At 39.9% G+C, this 22,962-nt stretch overlaps 7 protein-coding genes across 13 annotated transcripts; 5 read left to right on the plus strand and 2 right to left on the minus strand.

Moving 5' to 3' along the window:
* Window positions 1–1,080: 1,080 nt before the first annotated feature.
* On the plus strand, window positions 1,081–3,568 carry LOC105451337 (probable dynactin subunit 2). Its single transcript, XM_011691705.1, has 9 exons — window positions 1,081–1,249; window positions 1,333–1,404; window positions 1,476–1,615; window positions 1,693–1,804; window positions 1,895–2,049; window positions 2,291–2,528; window positions 2,599–2,775; window positions 2,871–2,973; window positions 3,057–3,568. Exons 1-9 carry the CDS (start codon window positions 1,214–1,216, stop codon window positions 3,242–3,244), a joined length of 1,221 nt encoding a protein of 406 aa, XP_011690007.1. The 5' UTR covers window positions 1,081–1,213; the 3' UTR covers window positions 3,245–3,568.
* Window positions 3,569–3,768: 200 nt separating this feature from the next.
* Window positions 3,769–5,122, minus strand: LOC105451338 (60S ribosomal protein L27). Its single transcript, XM_011691706.1, has 4 exons — window positions 5,018–5,122; window positions 4,230–4,464; window positions 3,951–4,087; window positions 3,769–3,860 (listed from the first exon to the last, which is right to left on the minus strand). The coding sequence occupies exons 2-4, from the start codon at window positions 4,446–4,448 to the stop codon at window positions 3,812–3,814; spliced, it is 405 nt and encodes a 134-aa protein (XP_011690008.1). The 5' UTR covers window positions 4,449–4,464; window positions 5,018–5,122; the 3' UTR covers window positions 3,769–3,811.
* A 565-nt stretch (window positions 5,123–5,687) lies between these two features.
* Window positions 5,688–8,668, plus strand: LOC105451339 (PRELI domain-containing protein 1, mitochondrial). The gene is made up of 3 exons (XM_011691707.1): window positions 5,688–6,198; window positions 6,336–6,549; window positions 7,082–8,668. The coding sequence occupies exons 1-3, from the start codon at window positions 6,107–6,109 to the stop codon at window positions 7,520–7,522; spliced, it is 747 nt and encodes a 248-aa protein (XP_011690009.1). The 5' UTR covers window positions 5,688–6,106; the 3' UTR covers window positions 7,523–8,668.
* Window positions 8,669–9,319: 651 nt separating this feature from the next.
* LOC105451340 (HEAT repeat-containing protein 6) lies at window positions 9,320–14,007 on the plus strand. Of its 3 annotated transcripts, XM_011691708.1 has the most exons (12): window positions 9,322–9,743; window positions 9,847–10,092; window positions 10,184–10,417; window positions 10,493–11,315; window positions 11,396–11,685; window positions 11,772–12,110; window positions 12,336–12,583; window positions 12,664–12,883; window positions 13,127–13,204; window positions 13,278–13,484; window positions 13,587–13,703; window positions 13,791–14,007. In XM_011691708.1, the coding sequence occupies exons 1-12, from the start codon at window positions 9,576–9,578 to the stop codon at window positions 13,962–13,964; spliced, it is 3,144 nt and encodes a 1,047-aa protein (XP_011690010.1). In that variant the 5' UTR covers window positions 9,322–9,575; the 3' UTR covers window positions 13,965–14,007. The 3 variants fall into 3 exon arrangements, with proteins under 3 accessions (XP_011690011.1, XP_011690010.1, XP_011690012.1); XM_011691709.1 differs by lacking the exon at window positions 13,791–14,007 and having other exon boundaries at window positions 9,320–9,743; window positions 13,571–13,666; XM_011691710.1 differs by lacking the exon at window positions 9,322–9,743 and having other exon boundaries at window positions 10,000–10,092; window positions 10,164–10,417.
* A 10-nt stretch (window positions 14,008–14,017) lies between these two features.
* LOC105451342 (PRKR-interacting protein 1 homolog) lies at window positions 14,018–15,940 on the minus strand. Its single transcript, XM_011691711.1, has 4 exons — window positions 15,673–15,940; window positions 15,321–15,582; window positions 15,046–15,225; window positions 14,018–14,665 (listed from the first exon to the last, which is right to left on the minus strand). The coding sequence occupies exons 2-4, from the start codon at window positions 15,441–15,443 to the stop codon at window positions 14,270–14,272; spliced, it is 699 nt and encodes a 232-aa protein (XP_011690013.1). The 5' UTR covers window positions 15,444–15,582; window positions 15,673–15,940; the 3' UTR covers window positions 14,018–14,269.
* A 138-nt stretch (window positions 15,941–16,078) lies between these two features.
* Window positions 16,079–17,410, plus strand: LOC105451343 (uncharacterized RING finger protein C548.05c-like). 2 transcript variants are annotated; one of them, XM_011691712.1, is made up of 3 exons: window positions 16,079–16,214; window positions 16,572–16,863; window positions 16,947–17,410. In XM_011691712.1, the coding sequence occupies exons 2-3, from the start codon at window positions 16,595–16,597 to the stop codon at window positions 17,251–17,253; spliced, it is 576 nt and encodes a 191-aa protein (XP_011690014.1). In that variant the 5' UTR covers window positions 16,079–16,214; window positions 16,572–16,594; the 3' UTR covers window positions 17,254–17,410. The 2 variants fall into 2 exon arrangements, with proteins under 2 accessions (XP_011690014.1, XP_011690016.1); XM_011691714.1 differs by having other exon boundaries at window positions 16,576–16,863.
* Window positions 17,411–18,643: 1,233 nt separating this feature from the next.
* On the plus strand, window positions 18,644–22,789 carry LOC105451344 (E3 ubiquitin-protein ligase MARCH8). Of its 4 annotated transcripts, none has more exons than XM_011691715.1 (6): window positions 18,644–19,403; window positions 20,222–20,514; window positions 21,216–21,307; window positions 21,443–21,623; window positions 21,727–21,992; window positions 22,122–22,789. In XM_011691715.1, the coding sequence occupies exons 2-6, from the start codon at window positions 20,398–20,400 to the stop codon at window positions 22,381–22,383; spliced, it is 918 nt and encodes a 305-aa protein (XP_011690017.1). In that variant the 5' UTR covers window positions 18,644–19,403; window positions 20,222–20,397; the 3' UTR covers window positions 22,384–22,789. The 4 variants fall into 4 exon arrangements, with proteins under 4 accessions (XP_011690017.1, XP_011690018.1, XP_011690019.1 ...); XM_011691716.1 differs by having other exon boundaries at window positions 18,644–19,399; XM_011691717.1 differs by lacking the exon at window positions 18,644–19,403 and adding an exon at window positions 19,444–19,914.
* Window positions 22,790–22,962: the final 173 nt, after the last annotated feature.

Consider the following 22,962-nt stretch of genomic DNA (forward strand, 5'->3'; position numbering starts at 1 on the left):
TACCTATAGTATAGAGAGTACATTCGTTTCGTTTTATACATGATGATATATCGTTTTATTCTTGATATTCACTACATAGTTAAGTAAGGATAAAATGATACATTATGCGTATCATCACCGACGAGGTACCTATTATTAAAAAGACGGCCGGTCAAAGACGAAAGGTAAATTTTCGTCAAGTCAAGTAGGCCCGGGGATAATTGAAGAATATATGACACTACCAATCATTTTGGCATTTTTACGTGACCAATTAATCGTTATATTTTATTATCGACAGTGAAAAATTTATACATGTTAATTATTTTTCAATTTTTGCAACGTGAAAATTAAAAAATACGTGTATTCGTACAGCAAATGTGAAGATCGAAAAATTACCTGTAAACTTTTCACTGTCGAATAAAATAGTGATTGTTATCTCAGTACTACCAATCATTTTGGCAGTACTGAAATAACAATCACTATTTTATTCGACAGTGAGAAGTTTACAGGTAATTTTTCGATTTTCACATTTGCTGTACGAATACACATTTTTTAATTTTCACGTTGCAAAAATTGAAAAATAATTAACATGTATAAATTTTTCACTGTCGATCATAAAATAACGATTAATTGGTCACGTAAAAATACGATTGTGTAAATGTAAATGTACAAAAACGATCCTGTAATCATTATATATTGAATGATAATATATCTAATATCGCTTATGTATAATATATATATTTTGAGAAAAATTAATAACTTTTATATAATTCTTGTTACACGTGTCGTAACGTATATATGTATAGTATATACATATAACGAAACAATTATATATACATGAACAAAGTCGAAGACTGCGAATTATTCGCCGGAAATATTCGTAATCTGAGAGAGGACATTTGCGAGAGGATTTCGACTGCGCAATTTTTCAAGAATAAAGCCCCAGCATTCTCTCGAAAAGTGGGTCTAGCACAGATGCGAACCAAATAATGATTTACCAACATACTTATACCTCTCTGGTATTTATAAGTTTGTACACATTTTGTGCACCCAGGGGCGCTAGTAAACGAACTCCACCTAAAATGCGAGCGCGTCCACTCTCTGCTCCGCACATGACACATACACACACACATGATCGTGGAGTATATGTCAAAAACGGATACCTTAGTCAAAAGTTCGCTGGCGCAACACTCTGCATTATTTCCGAACGATTTTCGAAATCAGAGGCAAGAGAATGGCGGATCCTAAATACGCTGATTTACCCGGAATTGTAAGTCCTCTTTATATCCTTGCGCGTTTGTCTCGCGCGAATAAATACAGTTGTACGTGCAACACTTGCATTTATTGCCCTAGGCGTACGACCAGCTTGACGTTTACGAGACGAGCGATTTGCCGGAATCGGAGCAGATGCGGATGTACTGCGAGGTAAAACACCATCGAATCTGCATTTGTGCGTAATTAATTTATCGCAACTAATCGGCGATCAATTCGTTCAGGATGAACCGGACAGCTCTTGCGTGGAGCAGCTGCACATCAGTGCCAAGGAGGCGTTCAACAAGTTTAAGGGCAAGCAGATCGTCGGGAAGCCGGTTGATTTCTCAGATCGTCTGTCCAACAAGCCAAGGACGGGATACAAGTACGAGCTGTTTTTCAGTATTTAACAATATCAGGCGTATATAAGAACGATATATATGTAACACATAACGTTTCCAGATTCGGCGATTGGGAGCTCGTTGGCGAGGGCGAGAAGGAAACTCCTCTGCAGAAGTTCCAACGACTGCAATGCGAAGTCAAGGAATTGTACGAAGAGGTGAACGAGTTAAAGGTAAACTGCTGTTGTTGTCAATAAAAAAATCTCCAAGATTATTCTGTAGTATTATTCGCAGTAACATTAATGCACATTGGGTGTACGCAGGAAAAATCCAAGGACGAGGAAGAGATCAAATCCGCGAGCGAGATCATTTCTCAGGCGCGGCAGATAGAGAAACAGTTGGTCTCTCTGAAGCTGGAAGAGTGTCTGGGGCCTGACGTAGTTGCGAGTCTGTCGGATCCACAAGGCACTATACTTAAGTATGTAGAACTGAAAACCTACAAATTTGTTAAGCAACATCTACATCTGAGACTTGAGATTTACAAAAATTGACCAGCCACAATCGATTATTCTCACATGAGATGAATAACCAACTATGATTGATCAATTTTCTTAAATCTTAGACTTAATTTTTTTGACGCCGCTTTACGTATAAATTGTAACAAGTTTTTCTTCCATTGGATCAAAATTGTACTATAAAATGATGTTTTAATGTTACAGACAACTGGTGTCGCAGATAGAATTGTTCAAGCAGACCAGCGTGCCTTCGACCAAATCATCGGGGAGTAAAAAGACAAACGAGCCAGCCGAGCCTGGTGTCCTTAAGTATCAGATGATGTACTTACCGGAAAAGGCGAGGATGCAGGAAGCCGCTAGGATCGCAGAGCTGGAGCAGCGACTTTGCTGTCTGGAGAATATCATAGGAACGAGTAACGACAAGCTTTCGAAATTCTCGCAGGTAGGTATTCATCATAATTTCTCCATGCATATGCATTTCGAGATTTACGACTTCCTTTTTTTTTTCACAGAATCTTAAGTGTCAGGGCGTAATGGAAGCCGTGCAGCAACTGGAGGCGAAGGCTTCGTTGTTAGATGTCAATCAATTGGACACCATCGAAACGAGATTAGGCACTTTGATTTACCGGATGGACAGTATCGCGCAGAAGAGGGCAACGACGGAACAGGAATCGGAGCAAGAGCAAAAGGTGAAACAAGTCGACCAAGAGTTAAAATTAACATTTACGAATTTATGAATATCTTGCGTAATGGGAATCACTTATTTCACATTTCTCTCTTGCAGATCTCGGAGATGTATGAAATAATGAAGAAAACGGATGCTATATCGCAAATTCTACCGCAAACGGTAGAAAGGTTATTGGCACTGAGTGACATTCATCAGCAAGGTACGATTATTCAATGATGACGAATGTTGTGTGCTCGTCTTAAAAAAAAAAAAAACATTCTAAAAGAACACGTTGCATTTCAGCCGCTGCCTTCAGTAAATCTCTAATAAAATTAGAGGAACTGCAAGTAGAAATCTCGTCGGGACTAGAAAGCAACAAGTCTCTGCTGAAGGGAGTGCAGGAAAGTTTTGCGTCTAACATGGAGGTTATAAAAAGCAACGTAGCGTTGCTCGACGAGCGTATCAAAAAACTCAACAAATCGCGAAAGTAGAGGTAGTGGATCTAGTTAAAGCGCGCAATTAGGTTGATTTATAAGATAAAGATCGCTTTACTCGGAGCATTTATACCTCCATCGAGTTAAACTGTTTATTTAATGTTATTCATATAAATTCTATATATTTTGCTTCATACCACAGATCACAGTTCTTAAATATCCTACTAGTATTATATATTTAATTTTTACGATAATCACTGAAATAACAGGAGCCTACTGAAATCGTTTAGATATACCAATGCACAAACGCAAGAAACATAACTTCGTATATGATATAAAACACGCAAATTAAAATAAAGCTGGAATTTCAGTTTAAAAAAACTTACAAGTTTTATTGAACACTTCATATATGGATACGGATGGCAGGAGAGTTTAACGAGAGTTATGAAGTATAACTTAAGTGTAAGTTCAGATTATAAGCTAAAAGTCAAATAAAATAGATGATAAAAATATATATATGTATAAAGGTTCAGTATATCTCTTTTACATAGGATAAAGTGACGGAAAAAATTGTATTCACCTTTTCTTTTTACATCTGTATATCAGACTTTTATTTAGAAACAATTAGAATCTTAATTTCTGGAAAAACCACTTGTTTTTACCGTTTTTATACCTGAAAAAAACGACGTTCGAGAATTAGATATCGATTGTGAGTGCGACGCAATCGGAATTTGCAGCGGCGGAAGAATATCAGATTACATACCTCTCCTCGAATTTGACGCGCGTCTGGAAGCGAACCTTCTTGCGTTTCATTGGGTCCTTAAGATCTTTAGGGGCCACCTTCTCCAACTGTAGATCCACTGTGTATCTCGTTGGCATTAAATGATTATAGTTTAGGATCTGAAATGTTTTGTAAACAAATGAGAAGAGGTGCAATCGATACACGTATAACAAAAATATCAAAAGATAAAAGATTGCACAATAGAAAGTTTTAAATTCAAGATTTCTAAATAGAATTTGCTAGAAATAAGCGCAGACTCACCTTCACGAAAGGCTTGATTTTAGAACGTTTATGCAGCTTGCCTTTGCCCATCCTCTTGTGGACTTTGCGTGGGTACCGGTCGATGCCTGCAACCATAGCGTGTCCGTACTGTTTCTCCGCTGTTCCCTCATCATAATTGCGCATGACGATGGCTTTCCTGCCTGCGTACCGGCCGCTGAGGACCAGCACGACTTTCCCTATTTTCATAATCTTCACCATCTTGATGGTGTGTATGCTGAAAAAAAAAAGCAAGACATGTAAATGACTGTTGTAGAGACTCCAAACTTAACGCACAACATAAGCTATATCCCAGCGAGCTTTTCCCGTAGAACCGAGAGAACGTTAGTGTCGTTATTTTTCGTCTAAAGCAAATCGCGCGTCGAGATAAATCCTTGCTGACGATGTAAACACTTTGAAGCAACGACCGTCGCATAACCTCTCGTGTCGCATGCAAGACGAATTTACAGTCCAGGAAAAGGGAAAGAAGAGCCGGGAGGCGTCGCGCCACGTGGCGTGACGTCTCGAGGGAGAACGGAATCGCGAGGCGACCGACGACGACCGAGCGACCGGTCGTTTCGGAACGCGACGTGGGGGCGCCCGGCCGGAGAGGTTAACCCCGCGATCGTCTGTCAGCAAGTACCATCCGCGGACACGCGGTAACGAACATAAGCGCGCGAGCGGAGATCGCGTCGCACGCCGATCGCGAACGCGGGGCGAAACGCGGCCCCGAAACCCTCGAAACACCCGATGCTCGTGGATTATTTCACGCAGCGGTATGCAGCACGCACCTCACGGCTTTTTCGCACCGTACGAAAGGAAGTTGACCACGCTACCGCGCCATGGACCTGCGAGACGGCAGACGCGCCGCGGCACATCCGCCGAGGCGCTCTCGACGCGGAAATACGTCGAATCGGCGATCCCGTCGGCTATTGGCCACTATACTTGTTGAAGACGGAGAGTGACTACCGACGAGATATATTATTAAAGACCGACACCCTTACAGGAGTTAGCGTGGCTGGTTTAGTAAAATTGCTGTGAAACTATAATTTAAAAATATATATTATACTTTTTTTTCTACAATCATTATTACTGTGGATAATAAAACCTAAATAAAATTGCAGTTTTTAATTAAAGTAGCTATAAATCGAGTCCTAAATATATACATCTACGAAAATTGTCAAGATAATATAATATATAAATTATAAAATTAAAGATACCTCTTGACATTCGACGCTCATTTTCAACACTAAAATAGATCACGTGATCAAAATTAATTAATATCAATGCAATTTTAATCTGTTTGATGGTAAAATGGAGCGTCGAGCGCATGAAAAGGTACTTTAATATTACATGTTATCAGCTTTTTTAAGTTTTTTTTTTACGTTATCAGCTAAATTTTAACAATCAGCGCGCCTTTAGTACTTTAATTATAATATCGGCGATCATAAAATTCATTGCGACGACAACAACGTCGCTTTATTTTATCACAGAAATTCGCACGTATTGTCGACGGTCTTTAATAATACGTCGTCAATGGTCTCGACGAACGATTCAACACGTGACAGCTGACTTTCTCTGTCTCCGTTGATTCCGGGCCCGTATATTCTTATCACGCCATTCACGCCGTGCATTGCCGTGGCGCACGTAATCGCGCGTGTGTGAAATACGCGATTCGCGTTATGTTCGACAAGAAGCGGCGTGTTCGCCGCGGACTCTGATCCGTTGCCGGTCGCGGTAATCTGCGCCGATCTCGACGAGGATCTTCGCGCGACACCGCGCGCGTCACCGTCGCTTCTCTCCTTCTCTCAGCTCCCGTAAAACCCTCCTTCTTCTTTTGCCGAGTAAAAGCGGACTTGTGAGCACGTCGTCCCCGCACGATGGTGAAGTATTACGAAAACATCACGGTCTTCAAGTTCGACTGGACGCAGGTCGTTCGGGGATTCTTTCAGAGATATCCCAATCCGCACAGGTAAGCCGGACGCGCGTTACATCACGCGCGTCGTCGAAACACAAATATTACATAAGCGCCGAATGTGTGTGTGCGTGTGTATGTGCGCTACTCGAGACGGAAAGTGAAACTCGCATTTACACGATTTTCCACTTCAGTTCGCACGTTCTCACCGAGGACACGATCTCGAGAGAAGTCACAAACGGAAAGCTCTACTCCAAGCGACTGCTGACGAAAACCAACAAAGTGCCGAAATGGGGTGAGAGATTCATCGGTAAAAACATCGTCAAGATCGTGGAGGAGAGCATTGTTGATTCTGAGGCGAAGACTTTGACTACCTATACGAGAAATTTGGGTTACACCAAAGTCATGGTAGGCTAATTTAAATCAACTACAGAGAAATAGTGAAGATGTTTTATTTCTTAAAAGTCCTATTTTTAAATAAATTCGCATGCTCGAAATAAAATATTTTGTTTACGGAACATACGTAATTTGTAAGACTAATTTTTGTTTACTGATTCCTTTAATCTATTTAATCGTTAAACATTAAAAATATTTAGAGATTGACAGTCTTGAAATAGCGAGCGATTGTAATTATTAAAGATTATGTTGGATGATCAGGTTTATTTTGAAGAATTATAATTTCTTATAGAGACATAAGTGAAGATGTTTTATTTCCATGAAAAATCCTTTTAAATAAATTAATTTGCATCCTTGAGATAAAATATTTTGTTTACAGAACATACGTAATTTGTAAGAATAATTTTTGTTTACGGATTCTTTGATTTATTAGATCGTTACACATTAAAAATATTTAGAAATTGATAGTCTTGAAATAGCAAATTTTAATTATTATCGATTATGTTGGTCAGGTTTATTTTGACAGAATTATAATTTCTTACAGAGTATCGTCGAGAAGGTGGTGTATCAGATCTCCGAGGAGAATCCCGAGTGGACGGTCGCGAAGAGATCGGCGTGGATCGACAGTCAGGTCTTTGGTTTCAGCAGGGCGATACAGGCCTTTGGCTTGGATCGATTTAAAAAGAATTGCGTCAAGATGTCGGAGGGCTTCAACTACGTTCTCGCGAACATGTTTCCTCGCACGACGCAGTTTTTAAATCCAGAATTGTCCCAGACGAGTTTCTCCATGCGAGCCGGCCACAGCAGCAACAGCAGCAGCGCCACGGACGACGGCGCGACAGCGAAGCCGAGCCTTGCGGAGGACCTGCAGCATTCGTTGCAGGGTAAAGCGGAGAAGGTGAAGGACGCGGCGAAGAAGGCCACGGATTTGGCGAAGGAGAAGGCAAGACCGATATACGCGGCCTGTCAACCGAACCAATCGTAAATTTCCGTATTCCGCGAACGCAGAAAAAAGTGCAAACAGCTACGTTGGACGACGAGTAATGTCGTTTAGTGATGGGAATATTCACGAGTAACACACACCGTATCGTTGTGATGTATTTTAAATGAAACGATGGTAAAGCTTTAGCGAAACTAGAGAATGCAGTTATTGTATATTAATTAATCGGCACGCAGTTTAATGACGACTAGTGCAGAAAGAATTAGAGAGTCGATTGATAGAGCGATGAAAGTTGAGATTTTTGAGGATTCGCTAGACTCGCGGTAGCACACAAGGTTCTCAGAATGTAACACTTATATATGTGTAAAATTTTCTAAAGATTCTCGCGTCTGATGCCACTTGATAATGTTACCATTCCTTTTTCAACTGCCAAATTGTTAGCTGTGCTATTAAAAACGTGATATGCATGCATGCACACAGATGCGCATTAAATTACTTAATCATTTTTCTTTTGTACACGTAAAAAAAAATATTTTCTACTTCTTTTGTAATCGCAAAATATCTCTCGCGCAAGATATTGAATGCAGGAATCATTTTTATATGCTTATAATTAATGTATATCAGCGTTCATTTTCGCGCATTTCATGCATACCTAACGTTTGCAATTGACAATTATTGAAGAACGGCATTTCGTATGCAGTTATTAACGTCATTGAAAGCAATTACGTATGTTATGCATTCAAAGGGATAGTTTCACGATGAATTGTCCTTTTTTCTGTAATGTAATATAGTTTCTAGATGTTCCGCGTCGGCACAGACAGTGTGTATTGACCAATGCAAGTTACTGAAAAACTTGATTCCGTACATCAATGAGTCTTTTGGATATTCATAATGAATCATAATTTGGATCATTTGGATCATAATTTCAACGCATGTTGCCATACGTTTCTAAAATTATTAGAACTGTGATTTAAGATTGTTGTACAGTATTTCATACACACATTACATTTTTAATGTTTCTCTTTGAGTTGTTATTGAACAAAATGATTTAAATTACTACTGAATAAGTAACGTTTTTTTTTTTGGCAACTGAAATTTAAATGAAATCTTCACCAATGTAGATTATTTCTTCTGTATAAATCACGTGTATTTAAATAAAATTTAAATTCTGTAACCTTTTTAAACTGTAAACTTAAGTGTTTCTATTTAAAAATTTATTTTACCTGTCTCCTTTTGTAATCTAGAGATACTAATAATGCTACAATTCCAAATATGTCAAATATTTGTGGATAAAATTTGAATGTGACATATATAGTGCCAAATTATCAAAGGCTAAAGTATATATATTATATTTATCTCTGTATATGTATCTAAGTATATGTATTATATTTATCTCTGTTTTAACCATTTGTCAAATTATATACATATACTGAAACAAAGAAATTGGAAATGTAATAATTGGAAGAGATTACAATAATATGTACTTAAAATGATAACATCCACGAGAATATTTGCATACAATAATTTGCAAAAGTTAATATATAATAATACTGTTTTATTCCGAAACATTTTTAAAAATTGTATAAAAATTTCAAATTTCAACATTTTTTTAGAGTAAAAATGTCTGAAATTTTTTTGTAGGATTAGTAACAATAAATTGTTCAAGATTCATCAATATATCGTGACGATTTAAACAATAAATTTTTTATTTCGATTGAATAATAGAGCAGGTTGCCGCTTCTTTGCTCTGGAAGGAAACTGTCGGTATTGTAGATAAGACCTATAGAGGTTACGATCTTTGCGTTCTAGCCGAGATGCGAACCGTGAAAAAATGTATACTAACCAAAAGAGCCATGTATTGTCAATATATAGGTTAGTCTCCTTTTTTTCTGCTCGTTTCGTCGAGCCGCAACAATACTGTATGTAGTGTATGTACTGTGCATACAGTGATGTATACATCGTTTTTTTTTAAATTTACATAATTATTAGTGTCGCGCGCAATGTCGCGTAGTTATGTACATACACAAATTATAAATTATTCGTCGAAGTTACTTATCCTGTCCTAGACAACGAAATTACGTAATGTAAGAACGTGATAATGGCCTCGTTACACATAAATCGCGACAATACCACACAATTTTTTTCGTTGATCGAGAGATTGCTCTCGTTAACCAGTACAAGGGCCAGCGACAAGAAGCAGATCAATGCATATTTGAACGACCTCAACGATCTGGATTACACATGCTTCAATACTGTAAATTACAATGTGAGAAATATTTTTTAGTTTATTATTAAAAATACGTTGTTAATAATTGCATCTCAAACTTATTGTTATCAATTCGTTGATTAATCTCGTAATGTATTTCCAGGCGGTGTTATTGCTGGTGAATCAACTTTGCGCGGCTGTTCTACCTGACGAAACGTCCTTAGTCCGAAACTTTTGTAAATTTCTATTTAATCTAACTCAAAGCAACATCGTGCTCCACGGCCGGACATTTGCGACCTGCAAACGCTGGATCCTGGAGGCGTTGGAATTTTCTGAGCCGCTGGCACAGGTCGATGTGTTAATCGCTGTAAAAAGTTTTCTACACCTTGGATTCTTTGACGTCAATCATGTTAGTATACGCAGGTTTCTCCCCTGGCAGCAAACACAGAGTGTCGAGCCAAATTATATCATTAAAATCAGGCATCCACTCGATGTTTCAGCATGTACGTTTGTTACTCAAGGACAAGGATGTGTTGATGAAGTATTTAAATCCGTTGTCCAATCCATGGTCGGAAATCAATTTCCATGCACTTGGATGTTTGGAGGAAATTGTGGTGAACAAAAGCGGCTGTTATTGCTTGTCGGACGAATTTATATGTCAGATAAAAGATGTAGTTTTTAAGATTCTAACACTCCTACCGTATCACAAGGATAATAAGCTTTACTACAGTAAGGTATGTAATTTAATTCCTGCGTAATTTAAAAGGGGTATTTGTACACATCATTCAATTACTTGCTAATATTTATAGGCGATAAATTCGTGCCTGCACATTTTGCATTACATGATCTGCGAAAAATTGATTTCCATCTCGTCCAATTTCACCGGCGAGATATTAGGAGTGGTGCAGGCGTTCCTATTTTACGGCATCAAAGGCTACTCCGTCGCGACGCCACAGTCACTTCGTCCGGCTGCGATGAATCTCCCGGAACGTGTTCACGTAATTCCCAAGTGCAAGAATCTCAAAAACCACAAGGCAAAGTCCAAGAGGACGCCGAAGGCCACGCCCCCGGACACGGGAAATAATGCCGTTCCGGAACACGCGGGAATTGCCAAGTATTCCAGCGAGTCAGATACCTCGGATACGGAGATCAACAATTCCATCCATATCGATTCCAAAGTAAGGCTGGGAGCCGTACGTTTGCTGCAGACCCTCGTGGCGCTCACTCGGAGCAGAGACATCTTCGGATACTGGCCGCAAATCGTAGCCACCGGCTCGCGAAACGACGCGCGAGTACTGACGAGAAGCATATTGGTCGAGCCTACGTCGAAAGTACGGCAGAATGTATTGAGCACATTGACCGAGCTGCTGACAGGTGCTAAACCATTTCTAATACATGCCGAAGACACCAATCACACCTCCTTCATCACGTTCTTCGGCACAGTATGCCTAATGGTCAAGGAATTGCATTTTACGTTATCGTTAATTTTGCTCGCCGAGCAAAATGTAGCGGTGTTAACGCACGCGTTGAAGTGCACCGCGGCTCTTGTACAGGGCACACCGTACGAGCGACTGAAGCCGGGCTTGGCTACCAAATTAGTTAGGAACTGCAAACCGCACATATTCCACAAAGGTACGTGGCTCTTGGCCTCTGTTATTCTACATGATTTTTTTAATTTATTTATTGTCATTACAACCAAGTTATTTTCTCAGATCCGACCGTACGTGTCGCGGCGCTGTCCATTTTCGAAGCATTCGCCTCGAGCGAACCCATCACTCAGGAAATATTGAGCATATTAGCCAGGCAGACGGTGGGTGGAATCGAATCGGAAAGGTCGCGGTTCGATACCAGTTCAATTAATGACGTTGAAACGGAAGAGGAGGAAATAGATATCGAAGATGTCGAAAATTCGGCAGACAGCTGTAACGAGAGCACGTCAACATCGAAAGATGAAAACGCTTGCTTGCTGGTTCGCACGTGCTTAGGAAATATTTCTAATAAGGTGACGTGCGATTTACATTTAAAGCTTAAAGCGGTTGCCAGTTTCAAATTGAAAAAATTAACGTTGTTTTTTTTGTGCCATTTTAGTCGGTCAATACACCTGTACGACTTCAGTCTTTAAAACTCATGGGCAGATTGGCGTTTAACACAGGAAGCCTTGTGTTTCCTCATTTGGAGAACGTGACTACGACGTTAATTTCGGTTATGGAGGAATCGGAAAGCCAAGTGATACTGCACGCATGCCGGGTCTTGGAGATTATGTCCGGCTGCCTCGCAACCGAGACTTATCATAGCAGCGGTTTACTATTTTGGAACATTATATTTGACCCTATGATATCACTCGCCCAAACATCGCAAACCATATTGCGAGAAGCCGCTTGCGATTGTCTGGGTAGCATCAGTGGAAATGTATTAATACAATTGTCGGTAAGAATAATCGGGATAACGAGGCTATAATCATATCAATTTTTACTTTTTTTTTTTTTTTTCAAAACAACTTAGCTCACGAACGTCATTTTTTAGCAAGTACGTTCCAAACGTAAATTGCTTCGAGCTTTTATTTGCTAAAGAAAAATGACGTTTGTTAGCTAAATATTTTTCATCGCGTATCTCCAATATTTTGCTTGCATTTACTTTCGTTTATATTTGCAGAGGCAAAAAATTATATTAATAATTACAATACTATTTGGAGCGGTTCGTGATGAAGAAAGTGCCGTGAGAGCGGCCGGCTTACGTGCGTTAGGGATGTTGGTGACTTTACCGGCACTGGAGCACGATACCGGCTTCCTCATGGATCTGGCTGATACAGTTTGTTTAGCTTTTGAGGACAAAAATCTCGGGGTTCGTGTGAAAAGCGCTTGGGCATTGGCGAACTTGTGCGACTGTCTTTCCAGGCAAAAGTATGTCTTTCAGACCTCCTTCATTCTATATGCGATACATCTTTTCTATGTATATAAATATATTCTATAAATCTTTCCAGACAGCATGAAGAGGTGGAACCATTTCCTTTAGAAGATTTATTACCCAAACTATATCTTATAAGCGTCAAGGCGGCAAAAGACAACGATAAAGTGAAGTGTAACGCTGTCAGAGCGATTGGAACTATTTTATATCTATGTCCACAGAAGCATATACTTTCCGATACGACATTGGGATTGGATGCGCTTATCAAATGTGCTGTTTTAGGAAATGATATGAAAGTAAGAGAAAAGGCTTGATAATTTTAGATATAATTATTATATATTAATTTCTATAATTGTATATCTTTTAACTTATAATAAAATAATTTCATTTATTTATCAATCAAACTTATCTCAATCTGTCTCTCGATTGCTTAATACGCATCAAATGTTTTATTATTCGGCATCTATATGTCAAAGTATCTTAAATATTTCTTAATTTATTTAACGCTATAAAAATAAATCTTTTATTTATGACACTAGGTACGATGGAATGCCTGCCGAGCTTTAGGATTGGTTCTGAGCCACGATCCAGATGCAATATTACCATCTTCTTGGAAAGTACGTACTTGGAAAAAAATGGCCAATGAATTTAATTGTGTAAATAAATGTGTAAAATTGGATATGTTTATAGGATCAAGTATTTCCAGCGCTTTCCACTTTGATATGCGATAGTCCAAATTTTAAAGTGCGCACCAACGCCGCATGGGCATTGTCTTCGTGTAACTATTACGGCAAATATACTGTAATGTTGTGGAAAAGTATCGTATTGGCGTTTGAAAATGCTCAGCATGTCCCAAGCTACGTTGAATATCCGCATCGAGACGCGTTGATTCAACAAGTATGTTTTCTTACACAATATTTTTGGAATTAGTATATAAATGTATATATACTTTTTAATTATTATTTATTATTTTTAACAAGTAGAATATATATTTTTCAGTTGTGCCTTACTCTTAGTCGCATCGCTGCCTGTACAGAAAAATCCGAATTGCAAAGTCTTTGGATCGAGATTGGCGATCATGTAGAAGAAATTTCCAATTTCATAAAGCAATTTCAGGTATATGGTTATGCAAAATAAAATTATTAAATCATACATAAATTGGGGTGTAATTCTGTAATTCTGTGCACGGAAATCTTGTTGCAGGAGACTGTTTTGCCTGAAAAGCTGGGAGATTTCATCAAGGCAAAAGCTCAACTGGAGCAACATGTGAGGAATGCACGTTCCGTCGAAGAACGACAAATCGCTCAATCTCTGGCAAATATATTCGAGAAAACTAACCGCTATGACAATCTAGATGCCATTACCTCTACAATATAAATTTGTACAATTAAAACGATGAAAAATAAAGCAATGCAACGTATTTTCCAATATTTCTTTCTACCAGCTATTTACTGCAATTTATAATTTTTTACTAATAGAAAAAGGAAGATCTTGACGACACATGTGTAAATTATTTTAACAATGTTCGTTAAAAAAAAAACTGCATATTAATATGTATGAAACTCTTATAATAATGTATAATATCAATATAGAATTCTAGTCAAGGATGAGTAAACTGACATAAATACATTAAATCAGTTCAGTTTCAAGTTTAACAAGATATCGCAAAATTAATACACATGTCAGGTGCCATTTTCACATTGAACATTTTCATTTGATACCTCAGATAGTGTCTTTGACGTATCCTCTTGACTTTCTTCCGCACGTAATGACGATTCTTTTTCTGCTGCTGCTTTTGTTTCACCTTCATTTGTAGACACGTTCTCAGGACAACTGTCATTTTCTTCAGTCACTTCACTACTCTTCGCAGTCCCAGTTTCTTCCTCATCCTCATCCGAGCTGTCGTTCTCACTATGCTTTTCCTCCACGACAGTGTTGTCCTTCTTACCTTTCATACGTTTCCTCTGCTTGCGTTCCTGCTTCTTCTTCTGTCTTTTAGCGCGCTTCTTCGCCGTTGCCTCATCTGCGAATTTTTTATTCTCCTCTAACTTCTTATGATATTCATCGTCCAAGAATTCCTATAATTTTAACAAGAAAAAGTCATCTTTAGAATGAGAAAAAAATCGATGATTTCTCTTTAGACAACTCTGTTGTCGTTCACAACATGGGCTGCGTTCTACTTGATGCGAGCGTCGCGAGCATTACTTATTCATGTTTAACACTTGATAAACAACACGGATTAAATGATTCCAAGCGCGTTGCGAGCGTTAAGTGGAACGCAGCCATGCGGTAGGTTCTTTTGAAGACGGTGCATGCACTTTCTTGACACTTTCTCTACATCCTCCCTCTTTTTCTCTTCACGTCGGCGAAAACAAGAGAATAGATGAACAGTGCATGCATCGTTCTTCAAAAAAAAACACGCCAATGATGTCCATACATGTCGTGCAATAATAATCACCTTGTGCGCCTTCTCCTGAATAAATTTCTGCCGCGCATACTCCTTACGTCGCAGATGTCTGTACACGTGAAACTCTCCGCTGCCCGCTCCGGCACTGCTGCCCATAACGTTACGAACGAATTCTGGTACGGAGGGCGTGTTCTTGGCCTTCGGACGTTCCGGCAGTACAATCGGTTTGTCCTGTTGCAATTAGAAACGCGAATTAACACGATTCCGATATCGACAGCGCCGATCAATAAAGTAGATCCGGCAGCCTCGATGAGCAGTTATCTTACCACGTTCTTCATCAACTTCATTAGCTTCAATCTTTGCAGGTCCACAGCTGTTTTTGGCACCACGGGCTTTTCCTCCTCGTCCTTTTCCTTGTCGTCCGACGTCTTTCCGTGCTTCCGCTCCATTGTCGCGGAAAAATTGAATAAACTCGGGGCAATGTAGACCTTCGTGTTCTTTTTTCCTCAAATTTTTTTTTTTGGAGGTTATGTTCCCCGGTTGGAAAACTTGTGTGCCTTCAATGCCTTCAACCCAATCCTTAGGGTTCTATAACACAGAGTTACTTATTCTAGGTATAGTCTTTTACCCTCTTACTATATATTCTGCCTATCTTTTTAACAAATCTAAATATACTACCTAGCGTCAGCCAATCTTCTTGCTTTATGCTCTCCTCAAAGTCTTCTTCTTTCTTCTTCTTTTCTTATTGGACCTACCCCCTATACGGGGTTTAATACGCCCAGAATTCTTCAGTCGAATAATGCAATACTAAGACGTGATGAGCAGTGATGAGTGAATACTAATGCGAAAGCACAGAAATACTAAAAAGTTGCGAAGATTTCAGAACGTAAAATCACTTGATTACAGACGTCCACCAAAGTCCGTGGGTCGCGCACGAATCCTCTCCTCAAAGTCAATATAGTTCAACTCCTGTCTCTCTCCTTTTTTTTTCCCCCTCAAAACAAATTTGTAGGTTAACTCCGATAAACGAATAAACGATAACAAACGGCAAGAGGGCGCAGAGTCACGCCTGGTCACGCGGCACGCCAGTCCGCGGACAGGGAGAGAAGGACAGTCTCGTCACCTGGGAGACAGCTGATTCGAAAAAACGTTGTTTAAATGAGCGCGAAGGAACGGCTGTAGATTGCTGGAAATTCTAAAAAATAATTTCTCCAGAATAGGTATGTGCCCTTTGACCGTATATATAACCAAATATCCGTTAACGCGTACGCTATCTGTTTATCTTGATTTGCGGGAATTTCGCAGAAACGTGTAATCGGCCATGATATATAATTGTTTCATGCAATGTAACCTATACACGTCACATGAACTTTTCGTCATAAATACCAAAACCACTAAAAATATATTTCACATAAAGCTTCGGCCGATTTACCTCTTAAATAACGATAATATAATTAAATGTTTAATTATATCTAACTATAAATATTATTAGACATTAAAATTAGATGTTTTTACAATAATTGCAGAATGAAATCAATTTAATCAAATATCCTAATTTATATTATCAAAATTTTCAGATAGGTAGTACTTCACCTATTGTATGGGCAATTTAGAAAGCACATACAAAATGGAAGATGTTTCAGTTGTGGACCTTTCGGCGGAAACTTTATCGTCGCCCACCATAGTGGATGTTATCGATTTAACTAAAGACTCACCAAGATCACTCAGACCTTTAAGATCACGACAGAGAAATGCCGGTGTATCTTCTAGCCATAATACAACCGTTAATTTAGATAATCATCTTAATAATCATAATCATAAAAGACACTTATCTCCTATGGTTTTAGGGAGCATGCTGGATAATCAAATGTTTGTATATATTATCCTTATTGACTTGTTTCTCAATGGAAAATAGAATACATTTAGTCAATAATTAAAAATGTGTTTTTTAGGAGGCACCTTAAAAAGAAAGCGAAGGTGTCTCATAGTACCAGCTCAAATGAAATTTTGACCCTCGATGATACTGTGGATGAAGACAAAAACACGTGTTACACCGTCGAGTTGGATAATAAAGAAGCGGTAGCTCTAACGTGCCCGATATGCTTCGAATCGCTGTCATCCAATCTGAAACCAATTACCACTCGTTGTGGACATCTATTTTGCTCAGAATGCCTGCAGACATTCTTTCGTACAACCAAAAAATGCCCAACTTGTAAAACATCTATAACTTTAAAATCTTGTACTCGTTTATATCTTTAAGTATTATTACAAACTACTTTATACCTTTTTGTATTCATCTTGTGATTTTAATTATACATACAAATTGACAATTGTAAGTCTGTTTGACCTGTCTCTTTGTACACGCTACATCTAAGAGAAATTTCTAAAACAATAAAATCAAAACGATGTAACCGCTTATATAATTATTATTAACAAACAAACTGTTCTGTATATTTTTTATGAATATTTCATCTTGCATATTCTATATTCAACGCTAATTTATATTTTATTTTAAATTCTATCTCCTGATGTACAAATCAATAAATTTAAAAAGGCAGGTTTTCTGACTAAAAATTTTTTATTTAATTATTAGGCTAACTAATTCTTCAGAATAATTATGTAAATCAAAAATTTAAATTTATTACTATACAATTTGAGTGTTTTTAAATACATACACACACGCACACATAGACAGAGAGTGAGAATAAGAGAAATACAGATAATCTTTTCGATTCTTTAAATACTAAAAATTACTTAACATCCACCCTGTACATACGCAACACATATGCAGTGTATATATATGAGACACACACACATACACACAGGGTGAATATTAAGTAATGTTTCGAACATATGAAGTTTTCGTCTTAAATTTGTGTAAAAAATCAATCCTTAAAATCTTTTACATTACTTGATATCACCCTACATTCACACATACACACATTATGTATGTATATACATTTTCTTACACAGAAGTGATTCTATTGTAAATATTTACTGTTTACATTAGTTATGGTATGCAACCTTGAGATAGCCCTGTTAACTCTTGTAGGAGAATTACTTGGCAGTCTTTGCGTAGACACACAGCAACGCGCAATTAATCCTGTTTCAATAATAAGATCCATTTTAAAGAGCTATAGTGATTCCTTCGACATTTTCGAAAAAAGGAGAATAAAAATATATAATATAGAGACAATGAACATGATAAATATAACATCATTTTTCTTTGGCACTGCTGTAGGAGTTTCGAGTAAGTTAAAAGTGCAGAATTTATCTCAATGAAATTTCATCCTTTGCGAGTAGAATAAAACGTTCTCAATTTCCTGCTATTAAATCCTCGCGCGAATCGGACTCGCATCCGGACGCTCGTCGCTATAAATAGCGATCAAAGGTATATGGAAATTTCACAAATAAACTCTTTAATACGAGATAAACGATATCTGGGAGCGGGGTATATCTTTATCGGATACGGCGAGTAATCGGAAACTTCCGGTGTGTGTGTCGGCGATAAAAAGACATTCCATATCGTACGCACACGGGCGCATTAGCGCGGACGCAGCGGATTTTCAAAGTCCCGCGCTATTATTGGCGAGACGTTACCCGGCAGCGCTCACGCGGCCCGCATTGGCCGGGCGCGTCCAAGGCCGCGCCTACGTCACGCCAATGGCGGCGTAGTAGCAGACGAACGGGTCGCGATCGCGAGGGTATACATACGACACGCGCAGCGCGCTTGCCTTCATCAGCCGTGTTGTTGTGTTGCGCGGGTCGTGGAGGAGTGTCAGGAGAAGAGTGTCGCGCGCGGAGCGCGCTCTGCGATGAAGAGGACGGCGGCGCACGAGGACGGTCGTCGTTTCGTCGTCTCGCGAGTTATTGCGGCGAGTGTCAGCGCGTTACCGCGACGGTGTTGCGACGTGCACGACGCCAGGAGCGCCGAGACACGCGATTATTAAGAGGAGAGACTCCGCTCTCCCGACTCCAGGCAGCAGCAGTCCACTTCGGACGGACGGACGGACGGACGGACTCACGCACGGCACGCACGCACGCACGTACGCGCGCGCGCGCGCGCGGGCGCACACGCGGAATCAACGCAGGCAAGGAAGAGAGAGAGAGAGAGAGAGACGCACACAGAGTGACCGAGAAGAGCGCGGCGGTCCTCTCCTGGTAGCCGTGTCATTGACTCAGGACGAAGTGTCAAAATCTGCCGTGCCCGTTTTCCACCACCGCCACCGCCGCCCCCCACCCCCTCCTCTCCTCGTCGTTGGGTTGCGAGTAATATTAAAACGGTCCGCGAATAATTTCGCCACCCGGCGGACCTCCCCCGTCGTCGCTCACTTCGGGGGCCGACGGCAAGGCAGTGCGACAAACAACATCACGACGACGGCCGACCGCAGGAGGGCGAAAGCGTGTATGTATGTGTGCATGTACAAGCGACGTATCGGTGTGCGGCTTTGTTTTCCTTCTCCTCTACTTCCCGTGGTGTGTCTCGCTGAAATTCTCTCGCCCTCGCGTCGGGCCGATATCGACGAGCGTTTTTTTTTCCTTCTCTCTACGCGCCCGCTCGCTCGCCCGCGCGAAACGCGAGGGGGATTTGCGACGCAGCGCGACACACGCCAGTCACCTTTGTCGCTCCTCCGATCTCGCTCTCGCGAGTCGCGGGGCGACTCTTGAGACTTGTCTCGCAACAACTCTCGCGATTTCCATAAAGCTTTCTCGGGAAAAAACAAGAAAAACTTATTGTCTACCGCATTTAACCTTGCCAAATGTCATTAGATATATCGTTGACATATTCGTAATTATGCTCGATTTCGAACCTTTAGTCTTTAATTTGACAAACTGTTGTCTGAGTATCGTTAAACGGATCCGTTTTAATCCGGAGTTAATTATTCATTCGTTAAGTAGACGTTAATAGCTTGAATATTGGTAAGTTGGCAGACATACTGGCAAAATGAATACGTAAACATACGTATGTATGTGTGAGTATGTGGGCTTTGTGTGTGTGTGTACATATGCATAAAAGTTGCTCCTGCAAACAGATTGTAGTTATTACATAATTATGTAAAGAAGTTGCACTTAGATGTTTATCTTGTAGGATAATTTGTGCGTGTGCGTATGTATGTGTGTGTGTGTGTGTGTGTTTTTGTGTATGTAATGCTTTTCTACAAAATAACTTTAAGCATTCTATTTGTAGATCTGTTTATAAACGTAACACTTGAATGTCTGATTTCAGGCGCATTATTGATGTTAAAGGACAAAATGATGTTCGAGAGATACGAATAAACGCATAATACTGCGATTGGCATCGAGACACTACCAAAAAAAAGAACATAATAATCATGTATCCAAGATACATTTAATCAAATTTGATTGTCAGTGTTTACTACATTTGGTGAGGGTTGAGGAGTAATGCCGGTTCATCAGATCAATGTTAATCCGCCTGATTGGCAACCACCATTGTCAATTGGTCCTTCCAATAATACGAGTCCCGCTAGTGGAGAAGCTCTATCAGAATGGATACCACAGGTGACCATTTCTTGCTTGAGAATTAACTTGCGCAATACTTTACACAGTTTTTTTGAGTCTTCATCAAATTGAGAATATAAAATGTCTTTTCACTGTGTGTACTTACTTTTTACAAACTGCAGAATCTTTGTGTCGAGTTTTCTTTTATAGAAACATCAGTTTTACTAAATATAATTTTAAGCTACTTTATGCAACAGAAATAAGTTTTTTTTTTTTAAGAATAATAAAATAAAATTATAATCTTCAGTTAATTTCAAGTGAAGAATTTACTTTAATAAGAAAATTTCTAACTTAGAGATATATAATTTTGATTAAAAATGAATAGCGAAGAAATAACACATAATAATATTCTGATATTTTGTTAACGAGAAATTCAAAATAGAGATTGAAGAATCCGCAGTTTAAGGAAGTTAATAAAAAAAAACACCTCGTATATTGTGTTTCAAAATAAAGAAATTATACCTAAGCCAATTACAGAGGCAATATTGCAAGAGCAAAGATATCAAACGCGTCGTTTCAAAACGAAATATTTTATTCTTATTGTTGGATATTACAATTTTATGTCACCTTGATGATTATTAATGTATCGCGATAACATATCTGAAAAGTACTTATACGTGGACATAAATTGTATAGAAAGATAAGGACATTTTGATAGTGACCTCTTCCTGTCGTGAGTCACAGAAGTATGCTTATTTCAGAATTTCGCTTACGGTACAGTAGTTACTATTATACCAGATGATTGCCACTCGTCCGTAAGCACGTTATCTTCGACCAACCATGATATTTGCAGGTAAATGAACTATAACAACGTCGCGTATATCGTTATCGTCATATTACACGATTGTACGTCGTACCATTAATAGCTGTAAACACGTGTACAATCTTCACTTCATTGCGAGTAAATCTTACGCGTTTTGTTAAATAGGATCTGCCACTGCGAGGGTGAGGAGGGCGCCCCTTTGTTGGCGCCGTGCTACTGCAGCGGCAGTCTGCGCTACGTGCATCAGGCTTGCCTTCAACAATGGATAAAAGCTTCGGACACGCGCGCCTGCGAGTTGTGCAAGTTCACATTTATCATGCATGCCAAGACAAAACCGTTCTGCGAGGTAGGTGAAATTTCTTCCGCCGCGGGGAGGGGAATTTTCTCCGAGAACGAGAGATACGTCCTCGTCAAACGCCAAAGTGTTAAACGTTGTAATGTCTTTGCAGTGGGAGAAGCTCGAGATGTCCGCGCTGGAGGTGCGGAAGCTGTGGTGCGCGGTCGCTTTTCACGCCGTGGCCGCGCTCTGCGTGGCATGGTCCCTATACGTGCTCGTCGAACGATCCGTGGAGGAGGCCCGTCGCGGATTCGTCGATTGGTCCTTCTGGACCAAATTGATTGTCGTCGTGATCGGTTCCACTGGCGGATTAGTCTTTATGTATATCCAATGCAAAGCGTACATTACATTGTGCAGAAAGTGGCGAGCATTTAATAGGTAAGGGATACGCCGCACTTGGGCTTCTTGCCTTCCCGTCCTCCCCTTTTCCCCCTCCCAGTTCCTCCATCATTCTTTTACCCGTCCCTCGGATTACTGATTACGTATGCAAACTGTGTGCTGTTCCAGGGTGATATTTATTCAAAATGCTCCCGAGAAAGTGGTGCTTCCTCCCTCACCTACGGACTCTTTAAGAGAAGTTACCCTACCCCTGAAGGACCCAACTGCCTCGATGGCCGAGCTCAACCGTACTCTGTTACCCCGTACTATAGATCCTCCATGTGCCTCGCAAATGGCGAAGCCCGACTCTGCCGCGCCACCGCAGAGGCACGACGCTCAACTGAAACTTTACGTATTCGACAAGTTGTCCTCGTCCGAGGACAACCTATAATAACTTCGGAGAGAGAGAGAGACACGGAAACGGTCGTTGAAAGGAGAGGCGAAAAAAGTCCCGCGCGTTCGGAAGGTGATCAACCAAATTTCCCTCGTCTCGAGATGAGAAACGCGTCTCCCTCCACTACCCCCCCCCCCCCGGACGGGAGATTCCGGATGATTTTTAAACTATTAACGATTTCGTAACTCGGAGCGGAATTATCCCTGTCCGAAGTCGTCAGATATCCGCCCTCATACGCAGCACCTTTTTTTTCCCCCCCGAAACTTAGTACTTCAGTGCTTACAGTGTTGACAAGTGAGATAGAGACGGAAGTGTACAGCTCCGAAAAATGCTGGCGCTTTCTTATGTACATAATTATTGTATCTGTGATGTTATTAAATAAACTTTACCATATTTAAACGACCCTTTTGGCCTTTTTGTTGTAGCAAGTAGTATAATCCACACGAGCAGAGTTCTCTTCGTCTTCGCCGAGGAACGCGTGATCCTCTTGGAGAGCATCTACGCGATCATAATATTCATGATGCAACTATGGCCGAGAGACGCCCTACATTTTATTATTTTTACATTAGGCAACTT

Source organism: Wasmannia auropunctata, unplaced genomic scaffold, assembly GCF_000956235.1.
Source record: "Wasmannia auropunctata unplaced genomic scaffold, wasmannia.A_1.0 LD336052.1, whole genome shotgun sequence".
NCBI lineage: Eukaryota > Metazoa > Arthropoda > Insecta > Hymenoptera > Formicidae > Wasmannia > Wasmannia auropunctata.